The following is a 25,201-nucleotide window of genomic DNA, read 5'->3' on the forward strand; positions in this document are numbered from 1 at the left end:
GCAGTATTGGATTTTTGATTTGTTTGGCGTTCTGACAAACAACTGTTGAACTTTGATATTTTACGACAAATATTTGGACGTAAATCATTCAGTAAGTTAGAACGCCGGCGTTTGTACGTAAATCCGTTGGAGAATACGGTTCAGGCGTCCCTTAACAAGAGCTTCTTCGGCGCCGGGCTCAAGCGTGCACTGTGCGGTGTGTTATGAAGGTGGAAGGTGGTTAAAGGACTCGCACTCAGCGGAGGATTTTGGTGGCTCTTCCTATGAGTTGACAGTTTAACTTCAGTTCCGAGACGGTTGTTAAAATACAACAGAACGTGCGGACATATCGGAGAAGAAGGCACAGCGGTGGTGAGCTCCAGGTAGCAGCTTCAGTCGGCGGTGAGTTCAACGTCACGCCGTCCGTCTCTTGGTGCGTCTTGGGCGGCGAGCTGACTTGTTCCGCACCGCTAGTCTTGGCTTGTTAGCATTGTAGCTAGTTAGCTTAGCGAGCTAACGCTTAGCTTGCCATTGTCGGTTTTGTTTTGAATCGTTTTGGATAAATGCTGCGTTTGGAGCTCTGCCGATGCTGCTTTAATGAGCTGCTCAATACAATATTCGATTATTTTATTGTTTCTTTTTAATGGCATAATAAATCTAAGCGTCGAGAGCAATGTAAAATTTGACACATGACAATGAACCCTGTCAGGAGCACATCTGTTTTGCTTCTGAATGGGTTGTGGACATGTATTGAGTCATTGTTTTAACATACATGTACAAATGACAAGTATTGATATAAAAACGAGAATATAACGTTTAATATATAATGTTGATGGTGTGTAAACAGGTGTCACCTCAGCATAATTTGTACTACAAAACATTCACTGGACATTTAATTTGAAACATCCAACTCTACTTAAATTAATGACCATAGTAAGTGCTTACTTTTGCGATATTAGTTTAAGACCATATTTATAATCTTATCTGGATGTATTTCAGAACTACACCACATCATGCCAAGGGCTGTTTCTAATATTTTGACCCTCTTAAATGTCAATGAAAATTTGAAGAATGTTTGAAATGAAATTGTTCATAAGTGTAAATGTGAGGGTTTGTTTTTTTGTCCTCCTACGTCCTGCAATTGGCCGGCGGCCAGGCCAAGGTTTACCCTGACAGTCACTTAAAGTTAACTCCAGTTCACACAGTGACCCCGTGACCCTAATGAGGACAAGTGCCAGACAATGGATGGAGGAAGCAAAGTATTGCGAGAAAATATCATTATGGATGTCGTGCCCAGTGAGCACCGTCCGCTTGTGTATTAATAGCTTCTTATTATCCGCTTATTTCCATCCTAATCATGGTATCAGCGCCTCCCGTTGGGTCGTGGCCTCGTCTCTAATTGATAACAGAGGATGGAGTCTTGTCTTGTATGACGTGCGTGTGGGAGAGAGGAATTCTGCCCGGTGTGATTTATATTCCGTTTTTGGAAATTGTAACTCATCTCCAGGGGAGTGGGGCTGAGTAGGCCAGACCCAACAGTTGATTGGGCTTCCTGATCTGTATACTGTACTCCAGAATGATTTATTGATTATTTTCTGCATACATGGAGTCAATTCAAAATATTTTATGTCCTCATATTGTGACCAAATGTAATATACTTGCATATGTGTATTTTTAGGCCTTTGCAACCGACTGGCGTGCTTAAAAGTGTTGTGTTTAAAAACAAAAGTATTTTGAAAAAAACATTTTCCATAATAAATGATACTAGGTTGAAGGTTCATATTGTCATAGCTATTAGGCTCAAGCAAAAAATAATTCTTACTACCCTTTTCATTAGGTGAACCTGATGCATTAAAAAATATGCTGGTCTTTTGGTCTTTTATTTTTTTGAGCTTGTTGCTCCCGTTGCATATTCTGGCCTGGGAGTTTGTTCAATGTGACACAGTTCTGTTAAAGCTTCCAAATAGGAAGCACAAAGTCAGTTCGAAGCAAATCTGGTGGAGCGTGTCTGTGTGCTGGCCCGTTGCAGTCTCATTATTCACGCTCGAGCCCAACTAGCAAATGATGTGGAAAAAAACAGCAGATGGAGCTTTAACTTGGTTATCAAGCAAATGATAACTGGGGCACAGCATTTGCCTCGCTTGGCCTTTCAGCTGTTAAAAGCGATAGTCGCTCAAAACACGCTCTTAAATACTAACACCAACCTCTTTGTTGGAGTTGGTACAATTTTGTCCAGGAACACAAAAGTTAACATTGTACAAATAATAACTCGGAACCTTGCCCTCCTTGCAGTTCTCAGGTGGTCCGATCAGGATTGCCCCATCCTTGTGTTGCCATGGCGATGCGGGAGCTGGTGGAGGCAGAATGCGGCGGGGCCAATCCGCTGATGAAGTTGACTGGTCACATGACCAAGGAAGGCGGGGCGTGGCGGCACCGCGCCACACCTACGGTGAGATTATTTTTTTTTTAAACTGCCCAACGGAAAGTCAACGCCTCTCATCCGTTTTTTTTGCATTTTTACTTCACACTAGATTCCCGCAACTCCCATTGAAATAGCAACAGAAGATGAGGTCAGTATTATTTACTGTAATAATTTACGGTAATATTTAGCTCGGCGGCAAAAGCTAAATGCTAATAGCGATTTGGGGTGTTCCCAGCTGGTCGATGAATTCCTCCAGCCGCCCCCGCGCCCCCCGCACACCTTCGACATGGGTCAGCTGCTGGAGGAGATGCAGCAGATCGACCAGCAGAGCTACAGACAGGCTCCGCAGAGAGGTACTCCTCCAAGTCCCCTCGCCGACATCTCCGGCCCCACGTGAATTTCAAAAGTTTACTGTGATGTCGCAGCTCCGGATGTGGCGTCCTTGGCTCTCTCAGGCGACTGGGCGGCGGAGTTCACCTCGGGCTCGGATTCAGCCTCCACGCCGGGCCTCGTCGCACTCGGTGACGCGGCCGACGCCGACTGGACCAAAGAATTCATCGCTCAGGCCGCGGGTAACTTTGATAACACGATGAAGCACATTCAGCACTATCTTCATGCAACATTTCTCCTCTGAGTGTGTGGGGAAAACTTCTGTGTTGTGTTTGGCCAAAGCACTCCTTTGTCACACACTGCAGGAATGCCAATTCCATGTATTAGATTAGCATCACATTACGGCGGTATTGACTTTTTAACAGTCACCGATGCCGAGAATCGAAGCGGAGTGGTAAAGTTGAATTACGAGTCCCAAATAATTGCCGGCTGCCGTCATCACCTGCACACGTAAAAATTGAACAAACACCGGCGGTCCTCATATCCTAACGATAAAAACCGGCACTGTTTCCCTTCAGTGAATGAAATCTGCCATTTCTTACTGTGTGGTCTCTTGGCACGTCCATCTTCCCTTCCAGATCCTGGCCGCTGGGCAGAAGAATATCTGGAACAGTCGGAGGAGAAGCTCTGGCTGGGAGACTTTGGAGACAAGGAGAATGAGTGGTGAGTGGGGAGAAGTGTTTTGAGTTGCATTTTTTTTTTTTTATATTACACAGACTTGGCAATTGCTTCGACTTTTCATATCTACTGTGCAGATGTGCGTTTTATTGAAACGTGCCTCCAAATAAAATAAAAGTCCACACCCACACGGTGACTTTTCTGAACTCCCCGAAGAACATCTCAAAATAACAATCGTCATATCTTGTTGACCAAACAGGACGAAGGAATATCAGCCGGGTGAGGAGCTGAGACAGACAGCCAATGAGCTCGTCTCCAAGGTGAACGACCCCAAGTTGCAGAACACGGAGGTAAGCTGCCGCTTCTTGTCCAGCCAGCAAGCCGCCGCCGCCGATCAGCCATTTCGTCAGACATCTGTCGCTCAGCTCCTTTCCATTCGTTCCTTTGCAGTCATATTTGGGTGCTGGGGGAATTTAGTTTATCAGCATTGATAATGATAAAGACAGTAAGCGTAAATGCTGATTTTTTTTTTTTCTTCCCCCCCTCCCTTTTTTTTTTTTCACTGTTGTGTAGTTCCTGCGTTTCATTAAGCAAATTGGCGAGGGCAGTGTGACAGTGGAGAGCAGGACAGACAAACAGCTGACAGATAAAGCTCAGGCCAAGGAGGCTCACAACTGGGCTTCCAATCTCAACCAGGTACGAGCCTCCAGTTGCCACAGGGAATACATGGCGGTTGCCCCCCCCCTCCCTCCACTCATAAAGCCTGCGACCCACCTCAAAGTTACATTTTCCGCCAAACCAACCATGACTTCTATTCCTCATAGATGAATCGTGGAGCCGCATTTGGATATTTTACACACATCAACTCGAGTCTTTTAAAATGTAAACTATGAATTATTTTGACTGTGGTGTTGAGTTTCTGTCTGCGAAGAAGCCCCAAGCCAAACGTTCCTGGATTTCCCCTTCAAATCGCTGTCGAAGGCCCACTTGTGCCAAGAAATGACAGAGAACAGATTTGAATCACATTTGCTCCTTCTGGTTTGGCTGCTCAGTTTTCTTTTTTTGTGTGTGTATGTTAGCGTTTGATCAAATCTTGTTTACCTGCCAGAAACGACGACAGTGCGTTTTTTTGGGATGACTACTTGCCCATAATCACAATTACGCTTCCCTTTTCTGACCCTGAATTAACAACCACAAATCATCTTCCTCCCTCCCTCACTCTCGAAACATACTCCCACATTGACCCCTTAAAAACCTCGAAAACTCTGTCCCATTCCTCCTCCTCCTCCTCCTCCTCCTCGGCATAGTTCCTGATGGAAACGGGGGGAGGGAGTCTTCCCTTGGAATCCTCAGAGAGGAATGAGAAGATTGACAAAGCTAAAGCTAAGCAGGCACAACAGTGGGCCAAAGTCGTCCGGCAGGTAGGACCGCCATGGTCGGGCCACCGCTAGATGCCAGCGTTCTAGTTTCTTCTACTTGTAGCAAGTGTGCAGAAAGGAAATTGGCTTTTTCTGTCTTTGTCTTTCCCGCCTTTCCATTCGCTTTCCATGAACCCCCAACCGCCCTGATTTATTGTTGCCACTCTTCCCATCCCCCCCACCAGCCTAAAACCTCAAACTAGCCGCCTGAGCCCTCGTCTCTTCTTCAGGTGTCACAGGAGTCCGCCGAGGCCTGGGTGGACGAGTTCACAGCAGCCGGACCGGAATTCCAGCAAGCCAAAGCCGCGGTGGAGGTGAGTCTGAGCCAGCGGTCAACCGCGTCGCTAATTGGATACAGGGAGAAAGCCGGCAGATTGGGAAGTGGAGGATTTGCAGATGAATTATGGGACTTGAAGAGGCGGGCAAATTCCTCCACCTCTTTCTGCTGCTCATAAATCTGTTTTGGAAGTTGCGCGCCTCCTCGGCCTTCCTGTAAAACTTTACCATCCTTTTTTTTTTTTCCCTTTCCCAGAGCGATGTGGATTTCTGGGAGAAGCTGCAACAGGAGTGGGAGGAGATGGCAAAGCGGGACGCGGAGAGTCACCCCTGGCTGTCGGATTTCGATCAGATGCTCAGCTCGTCTTACGACAAGGTCGTTGTCTCGTCCGTGCGGCGCTTGTTTTTCGGCCCGGCGGGATTTGAACCTCTTGTTTTGCCCGTCTCTCTTTCAGGGCTACCAGTTTGAAGAAGACAACCCCTACTTGTCCCACCAGGACCCTCTGACAGAGGGCGTGAAGAGGATGGAGGCGGGGGATATCCCCGGGGCCGTTCGCTTCTTTGAGAGTGCCGTACAGAAAGAACCAGACAACCAGCTGGTGAGCTAGGAACGGCTCAAGATTAGTTAATCAACGGCCGTTTTCATCAGCTAATAATAGCTCTTTATTATTTTTATGATTTTTATTTCAGGCTTGGCAATACTTGGGAACATGTCAGGCAGAGAATGAGCAAGAATTTGCTGCCATCAGCGCCCTCCGCAGGTCAGTTGTGAACATTGATTACCTGCACGAGCCATGATATTCCAAAATTTGTGTCGCACACGTGCAGAGCCCAAATCTGTAATACCAAACCAACTGGAGTTTTGGCAGCAAATAAGGTTGGGTTTGAAAAATCCTGATGTAGCACCATGCTGTAGTCACAATTCAATCAGATTTCATTTGCTCAGTTTTTATCCTTGGAACCAGAAGGACTTCCCAGGTCCTGATGGAACTTTGCCCACTTTTAGCTGTTACGATCCTTGATTGTGACACATGAAAAATGGTTCCACTTCTGTGAGGTCTGCTCCTTTACACGTTTTATAGCAACTCTGCTTGATGATTGATTGGCTTTTTATAGTCATCTATTCTTCAGGAGTCGTGATGAAAATAATCGATTGTAAAACAAAGTCTGCTGGGCGAGATCTTCAAGGATTCTTTCGAGAGTAGCTCCGTTGTTATGTTTGACATTCAGTAAGCAGATCTGAGTTATTGCTCGATGGGGCTTCGCACTTTCACAGACAGTGTACACCAATACATCATAAAAATCTGGAGCGCATAAAAACCTCTTCTCCATCTTGTCCGTCAGATGTGTGGCGCTGAAGAAGGACAACCTGACCGCTCTGATGGCGCTGGCTGTCAGCTTCACCAACGAGTCGCTGCACAGGCAGGCCTGCGAGACTCTCCGCGACTGGCTCAAGCATAACCCCAAGTACGCCGGCGTGTGGGAGCAGAACCAGCGGGAACGCCAGCAGGACGCGTCCAGAGAAAGGGAAAACGAGAGAGAGCGCTTTGGCTCTCTGCTGCCAGAGTGAGTAGCATACTTGTTTATCTTGTAGTATACTGCCTCCTGGTGGCCAAAGTTCTCATACCAGAAGGAGCATCACAATGGTTAGTGAATTGATTTGACAAACTTATTTTCTTTATATTCTGGTTAATTGCGTGTTTTTATGAAGTACAATATTATAAATTTTTGTTTTCCTCTCCACTCCCGCAGAGCCGTGTTCACAGACGTACAAACGTTGTTCCTGCGTGCGGCTAACACGAACCCCGCGCAGGTGGACCCACAACTCCAGTGCGGTCTGGGAGTCCTCTTTAACCTCAGCGGCGAGTATGATAAAGCCGTAGACTGCTTCTCCGCGGCGCTCTCGGTCACCCCGCAGGTGAAGTGAAACCTCAGGAACACAGTTGAGAGCAGCAATTTGCCCGTGGGGTCACTTTTAATACCATCCTATCATCCTGTCTCTCAGGACTACTTACTGTGGAACAAGCTGGGAGCCACGCTGGCCAACGGCAGCCGCTCAGAAGAGGCTGTGGCCGCCTACAGGAGAGCCTTGGAACTGCAGCCGGGGTTCGTCCGCAGTCGCTACAACCTCGGAATCAGTTGTGTCAATTTAGGAGCACACAGGTGAGACTGACACACCGTCGTCACTCAATTCAGCTATTTTGCATTTTTTACAACAGTGTCAGGAATTAATTCAACATTTTTTTTTTTTTACTACTACATAGCGCCTGTTTGTAACACTTCAATAAATTTGGACTTGATAATCATAAACCACACAGTGGGTGCATTTAAGTCATTTGGACACCAGATGGCACTAATTAGCACTGTAACTTTGCTGTTTATACTCATCAAAGTTGAAAAAAGAAAAGTTTCTGAGATGAATTAGATTTTTCAGGTATCTTGACTTAAATCTATTGAGCGTTCTACTTGCCTTGATAATGCTGAAGCTTATTGTCTTCTTGATGTTCAGGGAAGCGGTGGAGCACTTCCTGGAGGCATTGTCCCTTCAGCGGCAGGCCTCCGCCGGCGTGGAATCGAGAGTGGCGCAAAGCCCCGGCGGCACTGCGGCCACTGTCATGTCAGACAACATCTGGTCCACGCTGCGCATGGCTCTCAGCATGATGGGCGAGAGCTCGCTCTACTCGGCCGCCGACCGCCGCGACCTGGACACGTTACTGGCACACTTCTGCCAGAGGGAAGTGGAGGGCGGGCCTGAATGAAGGTCCATCTTGGGGGAGCTGATTGCGTGCGAATGCTCCCTGCGAGGAGGAGGATGTTTGGGACTGAAAGAGACAGTACAAGGGAACTGATGTGTAAGACGCTGTCAGTCGTCCTCCGGTCATCAGCCGGTTCACTTGCAGCTTTGGTATCAGCCGACTGGAGTACATTTGTTTAATTTTGCATATTTGACGATCCCGGTGGTTCATCTTACGCTGCTTTGACAGTTTTGTAATAACGCTAACATGTTTTTTTCCCCCGCCTCAAAAACAAGTCGTATGTCGAGCTGTCAACGTGATTATCATGTTTAGTAGATTGACGGAACAGAGTGTGAGTGCCTCTTTTCGAGTTGCACTACTTACTTTCAAAATTACTTGTTTTTGGGTATAAACATTTTAGATTTTTTCGGGGGGAGGAATCAGTTAGAAGCCAGGCCCTTGAAGTGAACACCTGTAAAACCGTTGCGTGCGCCTGCAAGAGAACGTTTGTATTTGAGTGAAAGAGGCTGAGAGTTTGGGGAGAATGTATATATATATTGTTTTTCTGAGTTTGTGTATGATCGTGTCTGAGCATGTGTGAGAGTATTTTTGAGTGTGTGTGTGCTGTACAGCCTCGAGGCATTTTGAATGATAAGATCATATTTGTGTAATATGATTGGTTCCCCCGTGGGCTCCTCCCTCACATTCAAATCCAACGTCAAACACATTGCTCCACTGTAAATTTAAGTGTTCCCATCACGTGTAATATTGTATGCTCATCGTTGCACTATAATTGTTTTCAGGTAACTGATGGCCTGGCTGCAATGTATAATATAATCAGCAATAAAGCCTAAATTTTAAATAACCTTTTGTGATTAGATTTTATGGGAGACAATATGATACAAAGTCGCTGATAAATAGGAACACATGTATTTGAACGTATTATTTAAATGACGGAATAAATGCAATTTGATTATGTAAATAGTGGTTTCTTTGCAGCGTTGGGATTTTAAACAAAGGTAAACAAATTTCCACTCATTTGAAAACATGTTTCAGGTAGCTGATAGTTGGGGAAAAATACTAAATGATCATGAAATAAAGTACAAACGTTTCTAAAATACGTACACAAACCGAAAAACGTCAGTTTTGTAGCAACCCCGCCCACCCGTCGATTACTCTGCTCTGAACCATTCACTAGCGAAAACAGGCAATTTACCAACCCGCTGATTGGCTCATTCAAAAAAGCATGTGACCTAGCACGCCATTTAAATGTACACGAGAAGGTCCTATCAGTTGTATACTACTTTATTTCTTGTGTTTAGAGGAACCTCTGATAAAGTCTCTACGACCCGTTAACTCTCTACTTTTAAAGGTAAGCTTGAAAATGTATTTGCTGCTGGCTCCCGGTCTTTATTGGATTTTTATAGACTCGATGTTTTACGTCAAATTACAATACTGAAAGTAGAAATGTCGTTTTCGTCGTCAGTGAAACGGGCAAGAAATCACATTAGCAGAAGTAACTCACGTTTGCCCACGCTACAAAACATTTAAGCATTTGGGCTTTATTGGATTATTGTAGACTCGTGACTTGCTTTAATGTGAATGTAGAAATGTCGTTATTGTAAACAGGAAAGAAATCACAATAACAGAAGTAGCTCATTTACCCACGCTACAAACGTAAATTGAAGGTTTTACGTATGCCAATTATGTTAAGACTTGAAACTAATATTAAACGAAATGAAAGCGCAAAAACGGCATCAAACAGATTTACATACGTCAAGATCTTCTCATTATTGTATTCGAAAATAATTTTGTGTTACAGTTGTTGTGCAAGACACGTTTGAAAAATGACCTTGGCAATGCTTTAAACTCGAGTAAATTAGTCCTAAAGAAAAATGCTGATGCAACTTAATGTTAAAAAAGTAAAGCACAGTTAGCCTTCTCTTTAAAATTAATTGTTATTAAGGCAATGAAATGGACTTTTTGTGTAATTAAGAGTCTTGTGGCTGTTCAGGTTTTACCTTAAAAAAAAAAAAAAAACTCAGAATGGGAGCCAGTGAGAGCAAGATGGCAGAGAGGGTTGCAACCAAACAAAAAGCGCCTGTCAAAAACTCCAGGGTGGCTCAGCTCATCGATCCACGCTCCCCATCGGTGGCTATTGACCGCACACCTATTCAGGTACAAACTTTTTGAATTTCAGATAAACTATCACCGTCGACTAGCATTAACCATTGTTTCTCCGCACAGGTTGGCGTGATTAAAACCGATGAGCTGACAAGTGAGCGTCCTTTGGTGGGAGGCGATCCTCGCTCGCCCACTGTGGGCATTTCCCGCACGCCTGTCCGAGAAGTTATGAGAGGTAACTTTGTTTGATCAGGGTTCTTCATATGAGCAATGTTAATTGAAATGTTCTGCACATGAAATTGGTTCCTCAAAAATAATCTGACATATCAGAACGAAGCACCTTGAATTTAGACTTTGCACAATGCAATAAATAATCAAAGTTGTTGTTTGCAGCCAAAGTGGGCAGCCTCGCACGACGTCTGGGAATGTTGTTCCACACGGAAGCCGAAGGCAAAATCCCCGTAAATGACATCGGCGCCCAAGAGGGTCGTGACGTTCTCGATGGCGAGGAGCTGGATTCCACTGAGCCTCTCCTGACTCCACAGAAGCCACACATCTCCGACTCTTTGCCCCAGCACGCCAACCTCATGGCCACGCCGGTTCAGAGCGAGCACAGTTCCTGCAGCCCCTTCGTGCTGCTGGAGCAACCTCAGGTGGAAGTGGAGATTGAAACTGATGATGCCAACCTGGAGGAGGCAGAGGAGGCCCATGAGTCTCCACTCCACAAGAGGCTGAGCATGAGCCTCATCACCTGCCACGAGGGAGTGCCCTCACCCCAAATCCTTGACGAGGTGCACCAGGACAGTAGCGGAGTGGACCACCTCTACTCTCTTCCCGCAGTCACGCCTGAGCCGACTCGGGACTCCTCTGACCCCTCCGTGCAGCAGCAGGAGTTAACCCAAGAAGTGTCCAAGGAAGTTTCCGAAGCGCCCGTCTTGCAATGTCCCAGCGGCACCCACCGCCTCACCCTGGACATGAGGAGTCCGAGTCAGTTGGTGTTCAAGCCGCAGTGGCTGGGCAAAGGTTTTGGAGCCACCGGGCTCAGGGTCAGGGCCGTGCAAGGTGCCAAGGGGGGGTCGTCCCCTCTCGCCGTGTCGGTGGCGGTTAGGAGCATCAACAATGAAAACAAGGGGAGCGCTGGCAAACAAAAACAGAAAGGTGCATGTCGACTGTTTGATTTCTTGATTGATTCTATCTTTTTACATGGACTTCATGTTTCATTATTATTTTTTTTTGCCCCTCTCTTACAGAAGGCCGCTCCCCACTGCAAATTCTGCAGAATTCACACAGGGGACATCCTCAGGTAAGCAAAACAATTGCCTCCTTTTCAACAATTAAATAAGAACATGTTTCCTTAACTCATTTGTTTATTCCCGCAGAATATTTTGCCCACGTAACACACAAGGTGACTGAATTGTCAAGCAAATTGTAATTAGAGTACAGTAGTCCCCCTCTCTATGTTTTTTAAGGAATTTTTGCAGAGTTTTAATAAATTGGGATTGGTGTGTGTGTGAGGGTAACAAGGGTTCACTGTATTCTAATTGCAACCCAAAACCTTCATATCTAGAATTAGATTGCTCTCCATCAAGAACTAGCTTTAATTAGATTGTTACTCCCATAGTTCTTCGTCTTCCCCCATTCTAGGTAGAAAAACGCAATAAGTTTTAACACAAACTGAACCGCTAACTATTTATTTGGCCTTAGTTAGCTACCGCTTTTGAGCCGATATTCTGAGCTATGCTAACAGTCTCCTGCTATTAGCTTTGGCTAGCTAGATCAGTCATCCTATTTCTTATCACACATCATATCGTCTACAATGCCATTCATCAGCTCAGCAACTAAACATTTATACAGCCCCGTGACTCAACAGTTCATGTAAAAAAAAAAATAAAAAATGTTGATAGAGGATTATTGTTTATTCCAGAAGAGGCTCAAAGGTTCCACCCCAGAGAAGGCTCGGCTCGGCCAGGTGGAGCGCAGAGTTCTGTCCGTTTCTCTGAACAAGGAAAATCATTGATGCAGTAACAATTTTTTTAATTATTAAATATGTTCATCACTCATTTGTTTTAAGTCTTCTGTATGTTTTTATCTGTACAGCTTTTCAAAATTGACTGTTTTGTGTTCTGTCTTTTATTACCACCATAAGCAGTTTTTCTTGACCCGTCTGTAAATTATAAATAAAAGTGTTGACTATTACCCGCCAAGTTTTTGTTTTTGCATGTCTTATTTCACAGTAGAATTTAATAAAAATGACCACACAAGACAATAGAATCCCATCTTTATTTGACAGTCTGTTTGGAAAGATATGCTAAACATTGCCTGTTGTTAAACCCAAATAAGGAAACCTGGCAATTGTCAAACTACTGCACCTTTAATTGCCTGGGCAGAGGGGAAAAAAAAAAAAAGTGACAACAAATTTCCAAAAGTTGCGCTCACGTGCGCAATAGCATGTTTCGCTAAATCCTGAGACAAATGGCTCGTTGTAAGTGCTTAGTGAACCACTTTTTTTTTTTTTTTGTGGTCCCTTCTTTTCACCATCTCATTTTTTTTTTGGGGGGGGGGGGCAGAACAAGCCAGTGTCACATTCAATACAAACACAAAAACCTCTAGCATGTTGAATTCTATTCAGAAGAGCAAGTCAACATGAGCATCTATTGGAAAACTAACAAAAAAAACAAGTTTGCTTGATATAAAACACAGCATCCCAATCTACATGACGGACGTCCATCCAGTGTACTTGTGTTTGACAACCGCTTGACTGCAGCGGTCAAGTGTGCCAGATCGTGGCGTAATAATGAACTAAGGGAATTTTCATTCAAATGACCCAACCAACGACATGAAAAATTGGCACAATTAAATCCTCCGCCCGTGAACGTAGATCCCGATGCCGGCCGCGAGGCCTCAATTCCAAATCTTGAGGAAGCTGTCCCACGAACCCGTGCAGCACGCCATTCCATCCGAGGATACGCCGATGCAGCTCACTCGGTTGTCGTGGCCGGCCAGCACTCCTGTTGTGTTTGGAGAAAACAAATAGAATTTTTCAAAATTCATTTTTATTTTTTTTCTGAATTGATAGCATTGATTCTCAATTGTAATGCCATAGTTTGATTCTAAGTCGGTTTTGTTCGATTCAGACTACATTTTGTGAGTCTGTAGCTTTTGACTCTCTGAATCTAGCATTTGATTCTGAATCTGTACGGAGAATTTAATTATAAGTTAGTATCATTTGTTTTGGCAGCATTTTAATTGGTGGTATTCACAGCGTGCCCACTCACCCACTCTTTCCGCTTTGAGCGAGTCCCAAATGTTGACGTTAAAGTCGTCGTAGCCGGCCAGGATGAGACGTCCCGACAGGGAGGGGGCCAGCGAGGTGACTCCACACATGATGCTGGAATCCTGGTAGGTGATGAGTTCCTGGTCGGCCCTCAGGTCGTACAGCTTGCAGGTGGCATCATCAGAGCCCGTGATGACCGCGTTGCCGTTGGGGAAGAACTGCGGACGAGGCGGTGAATACCGGCCGTCGCACGGTCGTCAACGTTTCTGAGTATTCTTACCCCGATGGCGTTGATATCGCTCTCGTGGCCCCCGAAGGTCTGCCTGCAATTGCCCTCCCGGATGTCCCACAGTTTGGCCGTGAAGTCGCAGGCGCCCGAGATGAACAACTTGAAGTCCGGGGACACGGCCAAGGACATGCAGTCTCCCTGGTGACCTGCGAAGATAGTCTTCTGGGTGCCCGTCTCGATGTCCCACAACACACTGGAACCAAGACCACCGGCGGCCACAAGATTCAGCTAAGTCATTAAGTTTGCAATATCAATTATGAAATCGACTCAAGATGACTCACCAAGTGCAGTCTCCAGAGCTGGTGATGATCTCGCTGTCGCTGATGAAACGGCAGCATGACAGGTAACCTGCAACGACGACAAAGCTAAGTACTCGACATCCGCGGCGGCAGAACGTCGGTGAGTCTTTTTGTTGCCACTTGCCCGTGTGAGCCGCCAGCTCGCGCATGACCTTGACGTTTCCGTCCTTGCCCTTCAGGTTATAGATGGAGCACATGTTGTCCAGACCGCCACACGCCACCAGGTTGCCCGACGGGGCGTAGGCGCACGTCATCACCCACGACGACTTGAGAGGGATGGCGTTCACCTGGATGAGGAGATCTAGTTAAGTAGACCTGCTGTGCTACTACCAATGACTGTTTATTATTAGCGTCAGTCAGACCTTCCTGACGGCGACTGTTTCAAAGAGGAAAAACCTGCTCACCACCCGCTCGGCAAACACGGAGCCTTTCCCGCAGGAGAGGTGAGTAACTTCTCACCTTGTTGGTTGTGATGCTGTCCCACACGATGAGCTTCCCGTCTTGAGACGCACTCACGCACAACCTGGGTGCAGGTCAAAACAAAATCTTAAAATTCCTTACATCATCTTTAACCAAAAAAAAAAAAAAGAGTTTGAAATTAACATTTACTTGGAGTCAGTGGACCAGTGCATGGCGTAGATCTTGGCCAGGTGTCCCCTCAGTGTTTTCCTGGTCTTCATCTGGACACGGCCCACCACGTTGATGCTGGCCACGGCCTCCTGGAGGGTCGTGTCCTGCATGGCCTTGCGTGCCGCCTAAGTGCAAGGGAAGAGCATAGTCACAAAATCATCTGAAAAAATAGGTCCTAAAAATCCAATCTTATATTTCATTTCAAGTGTTTTTTTGTTTTAATCTTGTAATGCCACTGCAGAAGAAACTTTGAGAAATTGTTTGTGTCAAATGCCCCATGAGGGATTTTAAGTACTGCCTTCAAAGCCAGTTTCTGTTAGCAACATGAAATTTGGTGGAGGTGTCTGTCATGAGTAGAGCTACAAAAAAAGTCCCCATGTCTGAAAAGTTTTGGACTCGTTTGGGGTGCTTTCCAAGGGTTCTTCAAAAACAAACTTGATTGGTGGACATGTCTATTAGCAGCAGACGCACCAAAAAAAAAGTTTCAAGAAGCCCCTTTTGAAAAAGACACAAAGTGTTGGCCAGTTTTCAGAGCAAATTTTGACCTTCAGATTTTTTTTAAAATTAAATGTCAAGCAATTTCAATAGTCAAATGTATTTCCAATATCTATAGGACGGCAATCGTCTGGTATGTGACCTCAGTGACTCCACTGTTGCTTTTCTTTCTATTTATTAAGAAGTACTTACAGTGATCTGGTCCTTGAGACTGTCTGCCTCCTTTCGCAGTTCCTCCATTTCACCCATGGCGATGCTCGTCAGGCACTCTCAGCGATGCTAGAAATCTGAAAAGGCCCCCCCCCCCGCCAGGAAAGGACAACACAATTAAATATGTCCCTTCAGTAGAACCTCACACGGTCCATCCAGCCCGGTGTGTGGCCAAAACACTGACGTTTACCTGTTGTGGGGCTTGTCAAGGAAGGAACGTTTTTGCAAGTCAAACTGGGCTCTTGTCTGCTTTGCAAACTTGATTAAACACAGAAACTGCTAGAGCGCGCACACACACACACACACACAATCCCCCTCTCAAACACAGATCCAGTCGAGCTCAGGCAAGAGTGTATGAATATTCAAGCGGGCAAATCTATTTGCACTACAGATGATTCGCCCTGTATGTACACACAAACCAGTACGTCCTGTCAGAATGTCATCACGTCACAGTATTGGGAGGGAACGCGAGAGAGGGGGCGTGGAGTGTGTGTGTGTGTGTGTGTGTGTGTGTGCGCGTGTTTTAGTGTGTGTGTGTGTGTGTGTGTGTGTGTGTGTGTGTGTTCAAGCATCCAGATTGTTGATTGGAATTGAATTTGGTAATGTTGTGATTAAAAGAGCCAGTTCATTCTCTAATGGACAAAATCAGTGAGTAATGTCATCAATGTCAGCCAAACACATGAAAGCAGACTTTAACTTTGATTTTTGAATGTTTACTGAAAAGATTTCTGTAATTCAATCATTTTTTTTAGTTCTAATTTTTTCATGCTTTGTGTGTACATAAAAATATTACAAAAAAATGACAACACTTGCAATGAGCTGCTGTAGGCCACAACTCACGTCTCGATTCTTACAAGTAGACGAATCGGGCATCCTCAGCTCCTAAGGTCACTCATAGAACTAGTTTTTTCTTTACATTCTCTTTTATTATATTTTATGACTCAAGGCCGCGCCATTTTTGTTTGTTTAAAAAAAAATATCACAAAATTAATTGTGATTTTTTGGGGGAAGACAAGATTAATGACATTAATTTATTTCAAAGGGCCAGATTGATTCAATCATACAAAGGGTCCACAATAATTCCAGTGGCTGGCACTTTCCTACCTGATTTGAATCAGGCCACACACGACCTGATGGATTTGCCTCTCATTTGTCTAAAGTGAAAACGAGAGAACGCTGAAGGCAAGTTGTGTGTGTGTGTGTGTGTTTAGTGAGAGTGCAAGCCTGTTAAAATAAAATTACGGTGATGAGAAATGGCCTCGGTCTGATTTAATGGCTTTTTTCTTGTTCCGTCATTGTTTTGGGTGATTAAACAGCTGCAAGGAGAGAACGGTGGTGATGGATGGCAAAGTGCATTCACCACCACCCGTGGGTGGGTGGTGGTGGGGGGCACAAGACAGGGGTCAGGAGAGTGAGTTTTAAATCTCGTCGTCGGTGGAGATTTTTAAAGGGGAAAAGGGTAGGGGGGCGCCTTTTTGAATCAAATCTGCTCTCATCCGATTACTGACTGCTCTTTGCATGTGGATAAGAGACAGGAGGGAGGGAGGGGACGATACCAGAGGGAGGAGGGGGTGAAGGGGGGGCGCTGAATCGAATGGGGGTTGTCGGACACGAGAGTGAAAGTCATGCTAGTCTAATTCAGATTCTTGGTCAAAATATATTATTAGGTTCAGAGGAAATTTGACTTCACTTATTCTCATATTATCACTGACATGAAAGAGAGAACACAAAAAAACTAATCAAATCCTTGTAATTAACAATGGTCAACAAATTAAGTTTTTCAATCAGAGATGCAATTTAGATTTTTTTTGCACTTAATCTGCCCTTGTTTTTATCAGGCAAATCAGGTTTCCATAATAATAAAACAACTGTAATATAATTTGTAATTTATTAATATATATCATGATAATATATTAATATAATGATAATAGATATTAAGGGTCAGGTTCGACAACAGGTAGAATTTTTTATTGCTTTTAAATGACAATGCATGGTAAAAAAAATTCTGTAAACTAATTTAGAACAAATTTAAAATTAAATGATTTCAAAGATTGGATGTTTAGAAAAAAAATTAAAGACTTATTTGAAATCTGCATCAAAAATTTGTTAAGGACACAAAAGGCCATCTCGAATCAAAATTTACTGTTGACCAGTGTAATTATCCCTAACCAAATCCAAAAATGGGCCTCACCAGTTTGGAGACTCCTCTTGGAATGTTCCAGATGACTTAAAAAAACAAAAAATAAAACCAAATGAATGTAGTCAAACGGCTACAGCAGTCAGTCAGCCTCTGACCATGGCAGGCAGCACTTTTGTAACAGGCCTGATGCTCCCTTTGGCCGATCCCTCTCCTCTCCTCTGCTCTCCTCTTCTGTCCTGTCCAGTCTGTGAGGAACAGATGAGGATTGCAGGGATGAAGGGAGATCAGGGATGAGGGGATAAACCCAGCAATGGACAGAGAGAGGTGGCTGCTGTTGGAGGTTGGGGAGGGGGGGGGTGCTGACAAAACGAAGAGGAGGCAAAGGGGGGCAGACCAAAGAAGGTGCTCGGCATGCTCGGAGCAAGGGGGTCACAAGACACGAGCGTGGGGTGAATCCCGGGCTGGAAATAATGGAGGGGAGGGGAGAAGAAAGAAAAGATCAGGGTTGAGGTGTATGACTTTTTATGGTGCAGTCGTCACTAATCCTGAAAGTTCCGTGAGTGGCAGCAGGGCCGATGTTGACCAAACCCGAGAGGGAGCGGATATGAGCTACTCACAATCAAAGTGGGCTAACTCCATTTTTGTCAATTTGTAGGAGAGAGATTTAGAAAAAGAATAAAATGAAGAGAATATGTAAATATATCTTAGCATTTCAGCTTGCTATCTTAATACTAATTGTTAAGATAAATGTGTAAATAGGCAATTTAACAGGACTATCCTTTGAGAAGAAAAACAGATGTTAGTGCTGTACTGATGAGCTGAGTGTACTAGAAATGTCGCAAAATTATGTATCGAGTGCTATTTTTCTTAAAATACACATTACAACAATTGTTGTTTATAGCCTAGAACGGATTAATGGTATTCTGATTCATTACAATGGGAAATGATGTTTTGAGTGACAAACAAATGTAGTCACGGAGCAAGTCAAATTCGATTTATTCATTGTTTCACTCTTGTCTCCATTCTTGCGCGCTTGAATTTTAAGCCCTGTCCTCTTCACGCATCGCCAGTCCAATTCGCACGATGGAGCCGATTCCAATATTGCAATGCGGCCTTATGTAATTTCTAGTCAAATACATAATGAGTTGTCACGCAGACTTCCTGCGGCGATGTCTAATTACGACATCGGGTGTGAGGTCGTACGCATGCCTGACGTCATTCGCTACGTGACACCCGCCAAAGAGGGATGTTTCGAGTACGCCGGGGTTTCAGCCAACCGCCATCGACCCAATTCTGGATGAGTGGCGGCGGGAGGGAAATTATAACACAGGGACGTTAATATGGGACATAAAAAGCACTTGACGCTGCTCTTAGGAGATGTGGGGGTGGGGTGACACGAAGTTGGGTGGGGGGGGGTCACTGGCTGAGAGCGTCACTTTGTCAAATGATTAAACCATCTCTCTCTCTCTCGCTGGCTGGATTACTATTCCATATTCTAAATGGGAGACTTTTTAAGCTTCATAAACAAATGCACTCATTTATGAAGAGATTAGCAGTAATCTCTCTATTTCTATCATCCCTCGCAGACCCCCTCCCCATGTCTGTGTTGTTTTTTTTTTTTTTTTAATCGCTGTTTGCCTTCTGCTGTCGGCCTTCGTGTAACTAATGGACACTTTTAACTGACTTCCTGGTTTGATACTTATACACCCCCCCCCCCAACATTTGCTTGAGCCGAGATTAAAGACCTTAAAGTCCTTTTTATGCGTTTCATGTTTTTCTAAATGCACTCAATATATTTGAAGAGAAGTGCTGAACAATTTAGTAGTGAAACGAGAAGCTATAGCGTCAAACTCTGGTTCACCTCTTAAATTGTCTGAACTTTTTCGGTGAGGCTAAAGCGGGGGCCTTGGTGATGTCTTCTGGCAAGACTCAGGCCAAATTGAAGTTTGGACAATTTGACTCATAAATCGTGCACATATTTTCCAAAAATATGTGATTGTGAGGGAAACGGAAAGAAATGTACTCGCACACAGCAGAGGGTTACCAAAAGGGAAAAAAGTTTATTTTCCTTCTTAGTAAGTATAAATACAGTATTTACACACTCATTTTTTGAATAAATAGTCGCTGTCAAAACTCACTGAAAATGATGAATGTTCGTTTTTAAACATTGCGTCGAGATGATGGAGTGGCCATATAATTAGGAACACCTCTGAAAATTGGACATTGGTGTTAATTGATTGTGTTTGAAAATGTCACCACTAAATTTGGGTTTGATTTAGAGGCTCACATTCACAGTTCATCTTTGCCCGCCGTCACCCGTTCTCTCGCTCTTCCCTTGGCTGGCGCTTGGTTGCGAACGTTCCGAGGGGCGGGTGCTCCGCCGCCCTCCTTGTCGTCCTTTTGTGCCGCGCTCTGCCCATCAGGGGCCCACCCGTTCTCTACCTCCTCTCGCTCCTGCGGGGATGCGACAACTTGTAAATATCATGACTTTCTTTGTAAAGAACAGTCCACCATATTGACATGGCGCTCTCAGTGTCCATGCTCACCATGTCTCTGTAGAGCTTCTCCTTGGTGAACCAGAGTGCCAGTGCGCATCGGCGACCTTTTGTCACCGCCGTAACGCCGTGCGGATTGATGGGTCCCGACGAGAAGCCCACCAGACGGCCGCACGTCGGTTTGACTTGAGCCTGCAAGGCGAGGCCACAAAATGTTTAGAATTTTGTTGTATGAACTGTAACCCGATTTTTACTACCACATTTTAATATTCACTTTAGGAGCACTTGCGTTTTTATAATACGTCTTTTTTGTAAAATTAGAATCCTGAATTTAGAATTGCAAGGCTTCAGTTAAGCACCAGAGAAGGCCATACAGCTCTGTGTTAGCATTAAGCTAGCTGACTTTTGTTCGACGAAATATGAGGTGAATATTTTGCTATATAAAGTATAAAAAGTTGTATTCTTTTTTTTTGTTGTAAGCTGCATCGTCACCGTTGACATCTACGCTAGTTTCCATTAGCTATGCCATTTCGCACTGCTAATCTCAAGCTAATTCTTGACATGACGTGCCTTGGTTCACATTTAAATATACACGATACATATTGAGTTTTATGTGTGTGTTTTACAAGAAACTTCAACTGGGAATAAGAAATAGCCAGAATGTGAAGCCCTTTGAGACTGCTTGTGATTTAGGGCGATACAAATAAACTTGACTTGACTTGACTAACTATGTGAGCGGGTCATCTTTTGGTTTCACCGTAAACAGCATGACAGTACTTACTGTGACTGTTTTGGCATCCCTGTTGGTGAAGAACAATTCGCCACCGTCAAAGTTGTCATTCAGATAGAGGACAGCGCTGTGCAAGGGAAATACAAAGTACATTTCAATTTCGAAAAAACAATTTGTGGGATTGTTGTCGGTTGCAATTGTAACTCTTCTAAGGATTGGTTTTGAAATGGCAAAAGCCCAAAAATCCAAATGTGTACCTGAGGTCTCTGTGTATGAAGGCAGGCGGTTCTTTCCAACACTGCCTGGTGTCTGGCTCAAGAAGACAGTTGTCCACATGGACCGGGTGAGACAAGTCCATTCGGCCCTCTTGGTCCCCTGCTCGGCGCGAACCAAAAAATACAGTTTTATTGTATTGATTCAAATCTGGCATATTTATTCACCCACTTACCTGCAATGGCACTCCGACAGACGAGGTGCGTGAAGGCCACAAAGAGTCCCGAGGGGCTCCTGAAGTAGGAATGCAGGAGGAGACGCGCTCGCTCCCCCAGCTCGTGCAGCAGCTTTGCGTCCGTTTGGTTGACCAGGCTGTCCTGAGCCAGCTGACGCGGGAGCGACAAAATCTCGTGTTGTGCTTTGTTTTGGATTTTGCTTTTGTCTCACCTTCATAGCTCTGAGCAAGGTCAGGCCGTCCAGCGTCTCGTGAGGTGTGTGCGGCGACCGTCGCCCCCGGTAACCGTCTCCTGCTGATGCAACCGCCTATTAAGAGACCAGACAATCAACAAGGTGGGATCATTTAATCAACTTAATTTACACTTAAAACAGCAGATTTAAGGCGGAACCTCTGAACTGAACCGACTTTTGATCCGACTCACCGCTGCCAACTGCACCATCCTGTCACACTCCTTCTCAGTCATGACTCCGTCCAGAACCACCCGGTTGGTGCCGTTGAGAAGCAGTTCGTCCATGGTGATGGTCACACCCACCTGACGGACTGGACCACCTACAGAAAATCAACCAGGGGGATGCATGAGTTTAAAAAAAAAAAATAAAAAATCTTAATTGATTCCAATTAGAAGATGCGTGTTGAACCTGCAAAGAAGCCGCTGTCGTCCACCTCCTCTTGTTGTTCTTCCTCGTTAGGTCTCGCGACCATCTTCTCCTTCTCAGCTCTAAGAAAGAGTTGTATCATCATTGACATTTGCTTGAGTTGAGTTTTCCCACCACTTACTTCCACGTTTCCCTCAGGGATTCTGGGATGATATCCTCTGGTGTCCAAAGATCCTGCACAGGACACACGATAACTTGAAAAAAAAAATCTCTGAGCAAATGAAGGTTCATGATGATGACCTACTGGGTCAGTGAATGTGTAATTTAGGTTCTCCATGCCAAAATAGAGAAGCTCCTTCTCCTGCAACGAGCGTTTGACATAGTGGACGATCTCCTGTAGACACGTACGAGACAAAAATGAGACAAATCTTTCCCACTATGCTTTCCTCCCACATCCCAAAACATTTTCAGACTTGAACTCTCCCTCTTGCCCAAAGTCAGCTCTGATAGGACAAGCATGTAGAAAAAGGATGTGACCATTGGTGTGGAGGCCTTACCTGAGCAGGCTGTGACTCATTGTCTCCCCCTAGTGTCTCTTGGTAGAGCTGCAGGTTGTCTATGGAGTCCTTGTCTGAGGGGTAAAAGAGCAGCAGGGAACGAAGCGTCTGCACGGCGCCTCTCACATCTCCAGCTGAAGACAGGATGCGCAAATATTGGAGTAATCCCAGTAGTCCAATCTTTGTAGTTCCCAATAGATGCCACCGGATGGCAGCAAAGCACTACTTCATTTTTAGTAGTTTAGTAGACATGGCTATGGCTGACTCAATGAAGCAGCTCTCCCTCAATTTAACTGTCCTTTAGCACCAAGATGCCACAAGATGGCGCCAAAGAAAAACTTTTTCTTAAAAAATACATTAGTTGTTCAGTCTTTGAGGCATTTTCAAACAGTAACACAAACCTTTAAACTGCGCGATGTGCAGGTGTTCCAGCTGAGTGGGCAGCAAGTCGTTCTGAGAGGAGATCCTGCCGGGACGCATGGACACCTGAGTTATGCACGACTGCTGGCACGATAACAGCGAGAGGGAAAGAACTGATGACACAAAATAAAAAAAGTTGTGTTCAGGTAAGTGTCCTATTTCATTCGATAAGTCACTTGTGTGTGTATACCTGCGGCCTTCTCGAAGACCCCATCAACGCTGTCCACTCCCCGGTTCTCGGGCAGGCGCTGTGCGGCCACCACGCATTGCACCCTGCACTCGTCGATGTGACGAAGCGTTTCGTTCAGGCACGTTCGCCACGCGGCCACCGCCAGCGCCCACTCGGACGCTTCCTCGTGCTGGACGGCCGAATCGTACAGAAACTGCAGAAAACCAGACCATCATTTGTTCAACGTGCAGCTTGCATCTAAGCCCTATTAGAGCATCAAAGCACATTGTTGTTCTTCTTCTTCCTCACCCAGTGCTTCTCGCTGTCCATCTCCCGGTCATAGAAGGCGTCGTCGGTCACTTCCTCCATCCTTCGGTACTTCTCAATGTTGTTCCTCATCTCCAGGTGAGTGGGATTGGCCACAAAGTATGTCTGGGCCGCCGCCACCGCTTTCTTCAGTTTTTCCATCTGACGCCGAGAGAAGCGTGTGAAGACAATATTGTCAAACTTTTGATTCACATCTACAGAAAGCAATGCAACGAAGAGTAATGAACTGATCTGAAGGGATGGGGTTAGTCTCTAGCAACTAGCAACCATTTGCAATTGGTCACCCACCTTATAGTACGTAACCTGCAGAAAGTTGTAGACGTTGCGGCTGCCGAACTCGTAATCGATGTCCGTGGAAACGGGAAGCTGTCCCACATGGCTGACCGAGCGTCCCACGCAGAACCTCAAGCACTCTGCCTTCTTCTGCACCCAGTCCAGAGCAAAAAGGTCCCACAGGCTCCCCTCCTCAGTGTCTGACAATACAGACAAGCGGTGACAACAGGCATCTTGGACGTTCTTCGCAGAGGATGAAGAATATATGCCTGTGAGTATTGTTACTTCATCTGGCTATACATGTGTCACTCCACAAAATAACTTGTATGTTGGGTTTCTTGTATCTCAAAGCAGCAGCGTATTCTCATTTATATGACAGAAAACTACTATTTGAATTGAGGAAAAAACAACAACATGAGAGTCAGGTTTAGCTTAATTTGACATCTGAGATTTATGTATTTGTGTCTCTGTGCACCGAGCTATGCCAGACACGTACTCTGCCATGAGGTGATGATTGAGTCCACTTTTTGTTTTGTTTGGTGGTGTGCCATTATTATTATTATTGTTTTTCTGATGCAAAATGCGTGCACTGGCTCAATAAGAGTTGGGAAATGTTGAAGTAGATATGATAACTCACGATTGTGCCACACGAAAGTAAGACCAGAAATTTTTTTTATTACTGTATCTTACGTACCTAGTTTTTGGAGTGCATCTTCTCCTGTTGCTCCACATTCCTCATAACACTGTCGTCGGACTTTAAACAGAGCCTCCTTGGTCACAATGGACTTCTCAATCATCTCCGCAGCCTTCGCCCACTGCCCATTGAAATACGAACGCACCCCTGAGTAGTACAAAAAGTCATACGGCTGCAGCAACGACGAAATGCCGTCCGAATTGGCCGATCCCGCGCACAGAAAAATGACTTGCGACGCCACGTATACAGCGAAGAGGTCGGGTCGAAGCGCCATGGTTTCGCTGAAGAGGATAGACCACGTCGGTGAGAAAGTTAGGGAAGGGGGTGGGACTTGCAGTACCGTGGATGGCCGATTGGGGTCGCTGTGTAGCGCAACAGCCATTGCCGTAACGATCATAAAACGGAGTCAATTACACTCGGCAATGCAGTGTAATACCCATCAAAGTGTATTTTAATAGACTAGTCAAAAGGAGAAATTAAAATATATAATCTAATAATTTACGTAAAATCTATGCTTTTTAAATTTGCTTTTCCATTTGGGGAGGTGAGATTTTTTGTAATGTTTTTTTGTAGCTATTACGGTAACTATCCCAAAAAATGTTTTTTTTTTAAACGCTCTCGGTTAGGGATTGTAATAACTGCCGATAGTTAGATTAGTACACAGTTTAAATGCTTCACAATAACGTAATATGTGGTAAAAAAATAAAAATAAAAAAGCTATTAACCACTGTCTTTCCATTCAAAGTGGAAGCGTATATTGTAATAATTACGGCAAAAATGTGTGTGTGTGCGTGTGCGTGCGCGTGTGTGCCGGCGTGCAAGTGCGCGCGTGCGTATGTGCATGCCTGCTTGTGCGCGTGTGTGCGTGTGTGTGTGTGTGTGTGTCTGGGTATTCTGAGGGAAACCAAAACAAAACAAAGGTGATAGTAAAATGACAAGAAATTGTGTCTTCTCAAATGGAATTTCTCTTTAAATTGGTACCAACGATTCGAAGGTGATCGTTTTAGTCATGGAATTGTCATCATCATGTGAGTGATTAAGTTAAAAAATAAATAAAGATCTATCAGTGTTTAAAAAAAGCTTTTGTTTTGAGTCTATCAATCAACTTGAAATGAGCATTTTCTTCACATAGCATGCACTCCCCCTAGTGGACTCATTTTGATTTGCAGGAAAAAGACCACCACGAGAGA

General features: G+C 44.8%; 4 protein-coding genes across 6 annotated transcripts; 2 read left to right on the forward strand and 2 right to left on the reverse strand.

Annotated features, from left to right (window-relative positions):
- The first annotated feature begins 105 nt into the window (after positions 1-105).
- On the forward strand, positions 106-8,774 carry pex5 (peroxisomal biogenesis factor 5). Of its 3 annotated transcripts, XM_085919247.1 has the most exons (17): positions 106-381; positions 2,272-2,428; positions 2,511-2,549; positions 2,637-2,754; positions 2,827-2,973; positions 3,370-3,454; positions 3,669-3,759; positions 3,983-4,105; positions 4,717-4,830; positions 5,058-5,141; positions 5,360-5,479; positions 5,559-5,702; positions 5,794-5,864; positions 6,448-6,669; positions 6,856-7,021; positions 7,109-7,266; positions 7,613-8,774. In XM_085919247.1, the coding sequence occupies exons 2-17, from the start codon at positions 2,315-2,317 to the stop codon at positions 7,860-7,862; spliced, it is 2,046 nt and encodes a 681-aa protein (XP_085775373.1). In that variant the 5' UTR covers positions 106-381; positions 2,272-2,314; the 3' UTR covers positions 7,863-8,774. The 3 variants fall into 3 exon arrangements, with proteins under 3 accessions (XP_085775373.1, XP_085775372.1, XP_085775371.1); XM_085919245.1 differs by lacking the exon at positions 4,717-4,830 and having other exon boundaries at positions 108-381; positions 7,613-8,772; XM_085919246.1 differs by lacking the exons at positions 3,983-4,105; positions 4,717-4,830 and having other exon boundaries at positions 107-381; positions 7,613-8,772.
- A 275-nt stretch (positions 8,775-9,049) lies between these two features.
- cdca3 (cell division cycle associated 3) lies at positions 9,050-12,166 on the forward strand. The gene is made up of 6 exons (XM_085919315.1): positions 9,050-9,210; positions 9,853-10,016; positions 10,086-10,197; positions 10,356-11,120; positions 11,213-11,265; positions 11,887-12,166. The coding sequence occupies exons 2-6, from the start codon at positions 9,885-9,887 to the stop codon at positions 11,977-11,979; spliced, it is 1,155 nt and encodes a 384-aa protein (XP_085775441.1). The 5' UTR covers positions 9,050-9,210; positions 9,853-9,884; the 3' UTR covers positions 11,980-12,166.
- A 168-nt stretch (positions 12,167-12,334) lies between these two features.
- On the reverse strand, positions 12,335-15,468 carry gnb3a (guanine nucleotide binding protein (G protein), beta polypeptide 3a). The gene is made up of 9 exons (XM_085917992.1): positions 15,350-15,468; positions 15,142-15,236; positions 14,434-14,579; positions 14,284-14,347; positions 13,949-14,111; positions 13,807-13,873; positions 13,517-13,718; positions 13,238-13,454; positions 12,335-12,970 (listed from the first exon to the last, which is right to left on the reverse strand). Exons 2-9 carry the CDS (start codon positions 15,196-15,198, stop codon positions 12,864-12,866), a joined length of 1,023 nt encoding a protein of 340 aa, XP_085774118.1. The 5' UTR covers positions 15,199-15,236; positions 15,350-15,468; the 3' UTR covers positions 12,335-12,863.
- A 3,924-nt stretch (positions 15,469-19,392) lies between these two features.
- p3h3 (prolyl 3-hydroxylase 3) lies at positions 19,393-24,321 on the reverse strand. Its single transcript, XM_085918744.1, has 16 exons — positions 24,012-24,321; positions 23,333-23,517; positions 23,027-23,185; positions 22,739-22,931; positions 22,530-22,661; positions 22,129-22,262; positions 21,876-21,965; positions 21,753-21,805; positions 21,614-21,693; positions 21,397-21,524; positions 21,185-21,280; positions 20,973-21,123; positions 20,782-20,899; positions 20,576-20,651; positions 19,846-19,986; positions 19,393-19,753 (listed from the first exon to the last, which is right to left on the reverse strand). The coding sequence occupies exons 1-16, from the start codon at positions 24,283-24,285 to the stop codon at positions 19,589-19,591; spliced, it is 2,175 nt and encodes a 724-aa protein (XP_085774870.1). The 5' UTR covers positions 24,286-24,321; the 3' UTR covers positions 19,393-19,588.
- Positions 24,322-25,201: the final 880 nt, after the last annotated feature.

This window comes from Syngnathus leptorhynchus, chromosome 8, assembly GCF_054491065.1.
Source record: "Syngnathus leptorhynchus isolate UIUO chromosome 8, UIUO_Slep, whole genome shotgun sequence".
Classification (NCBI taxonomy): Eukaryota; Metazoa; Chordata; class Actinopteri; order Syngnathiformes; family Syngnathidae; genus Syngnathus; species Syngnathus leptorhynchus.

What these genes read in the sequence shown, in the direction of transcription:
- cdca3 (XM_085919315.1), top strand. Translation starts at nt 9,885, where the DNA reads ATGGGAGCCAGTGAGAGCAAGATGGCAGAGAGGGTTGCAACCAAACAA. An exon ending in TTGACCGCACACCTATTCAG is followed by an intron (nt 10,017 to 10,085) that starts GTACAAACTTTT and finishes TTCTCCGCACAG; the next exon opens with GTTGGCGTGATTAAAACCGA. An exon ending in TGTCCGAGAAGTTATGAGAG is followed by an intron (nt 10,198 to 10,355) that starts GTAACTTTGTTT and finishes TGTTGTTTGCAG; the next exon opens with CCAAAGTGGGCAGCCTCGCA.
- p3h3 (XM_085918744.1), bottom strand. Translation starts at nt 24,285, where the DNA reads ATGGCGCTTCGACCCGACCTCTTCGCTGTATACGTGGCGTCGCAAGTC. An exon ending in TGGACAGCGAGAAGCACTGG is followed by an intron (nt 22,932 to 23,026) that starts GTGAGGAAGAAG and finishes GGTTTTCTGCAG; the next exon opens with TTTCTGTACGATTCGGCCGT. An exon ending in CTGTCGGAGTGCCATTGCAG is followed by an intron (nt 20,900 to 20,972) that starts GTAAGTGGGTGA and finishes CGCGCCGAGCAG; the next exon opens with GGGACCAAGAGGGCCGAATG.
- pex5 (XM_085919247.1), top strand. Translation starts at nt 2,315, where the DNA reads ATGGCGATGCGGGAGCTGGTGGAGGCAGAATGCGGCGGGGCCAATCCG. An exon ending in AAATAGCAACAGAAGATGAG is followed by an intron (nt 2,550 to 2,636) that starts GTCAGTATTATT and finishes GGGTGTTCCCAG; the next exon opens with CTGGTCGATGAATTCCTCCA. An exon ending in GTCAATTTAGGAGCACACAG is followed by an intron (nt 7,267 to 7,612) that starts GTGAGACTGACA and finishes CTTGATGTTCAG; the next exon opens with GGAAGCGGTGGAGCACTTCC.
- gnb3a (XM_085917992.1), bottom strand. Translation starts at nt 15,198, where the DNA reads ATGGGTGAAATGGAGGAACTGCGAAAGGAGGCAGACAGTCTCAAGGAC. An exon ending in CGAGCTGGCGGCTCACACGG is followed by an intron (nt 13,874 to 13,948) that starts GCAAGTGGCAAC and finishes TCGTCGTTGCAG; the next exon opens with GTTACCTGTCATGCTGCCGT. An exon ending in AGCTCTGGAGACTGCACTTG is followed by an intron (nt 13,719 to 13,806) that starts GTGAGTCATCTT and finishes TCTTGGTTCCAG; the next exon opens with TGTGTTGTGGGACATCGAGA.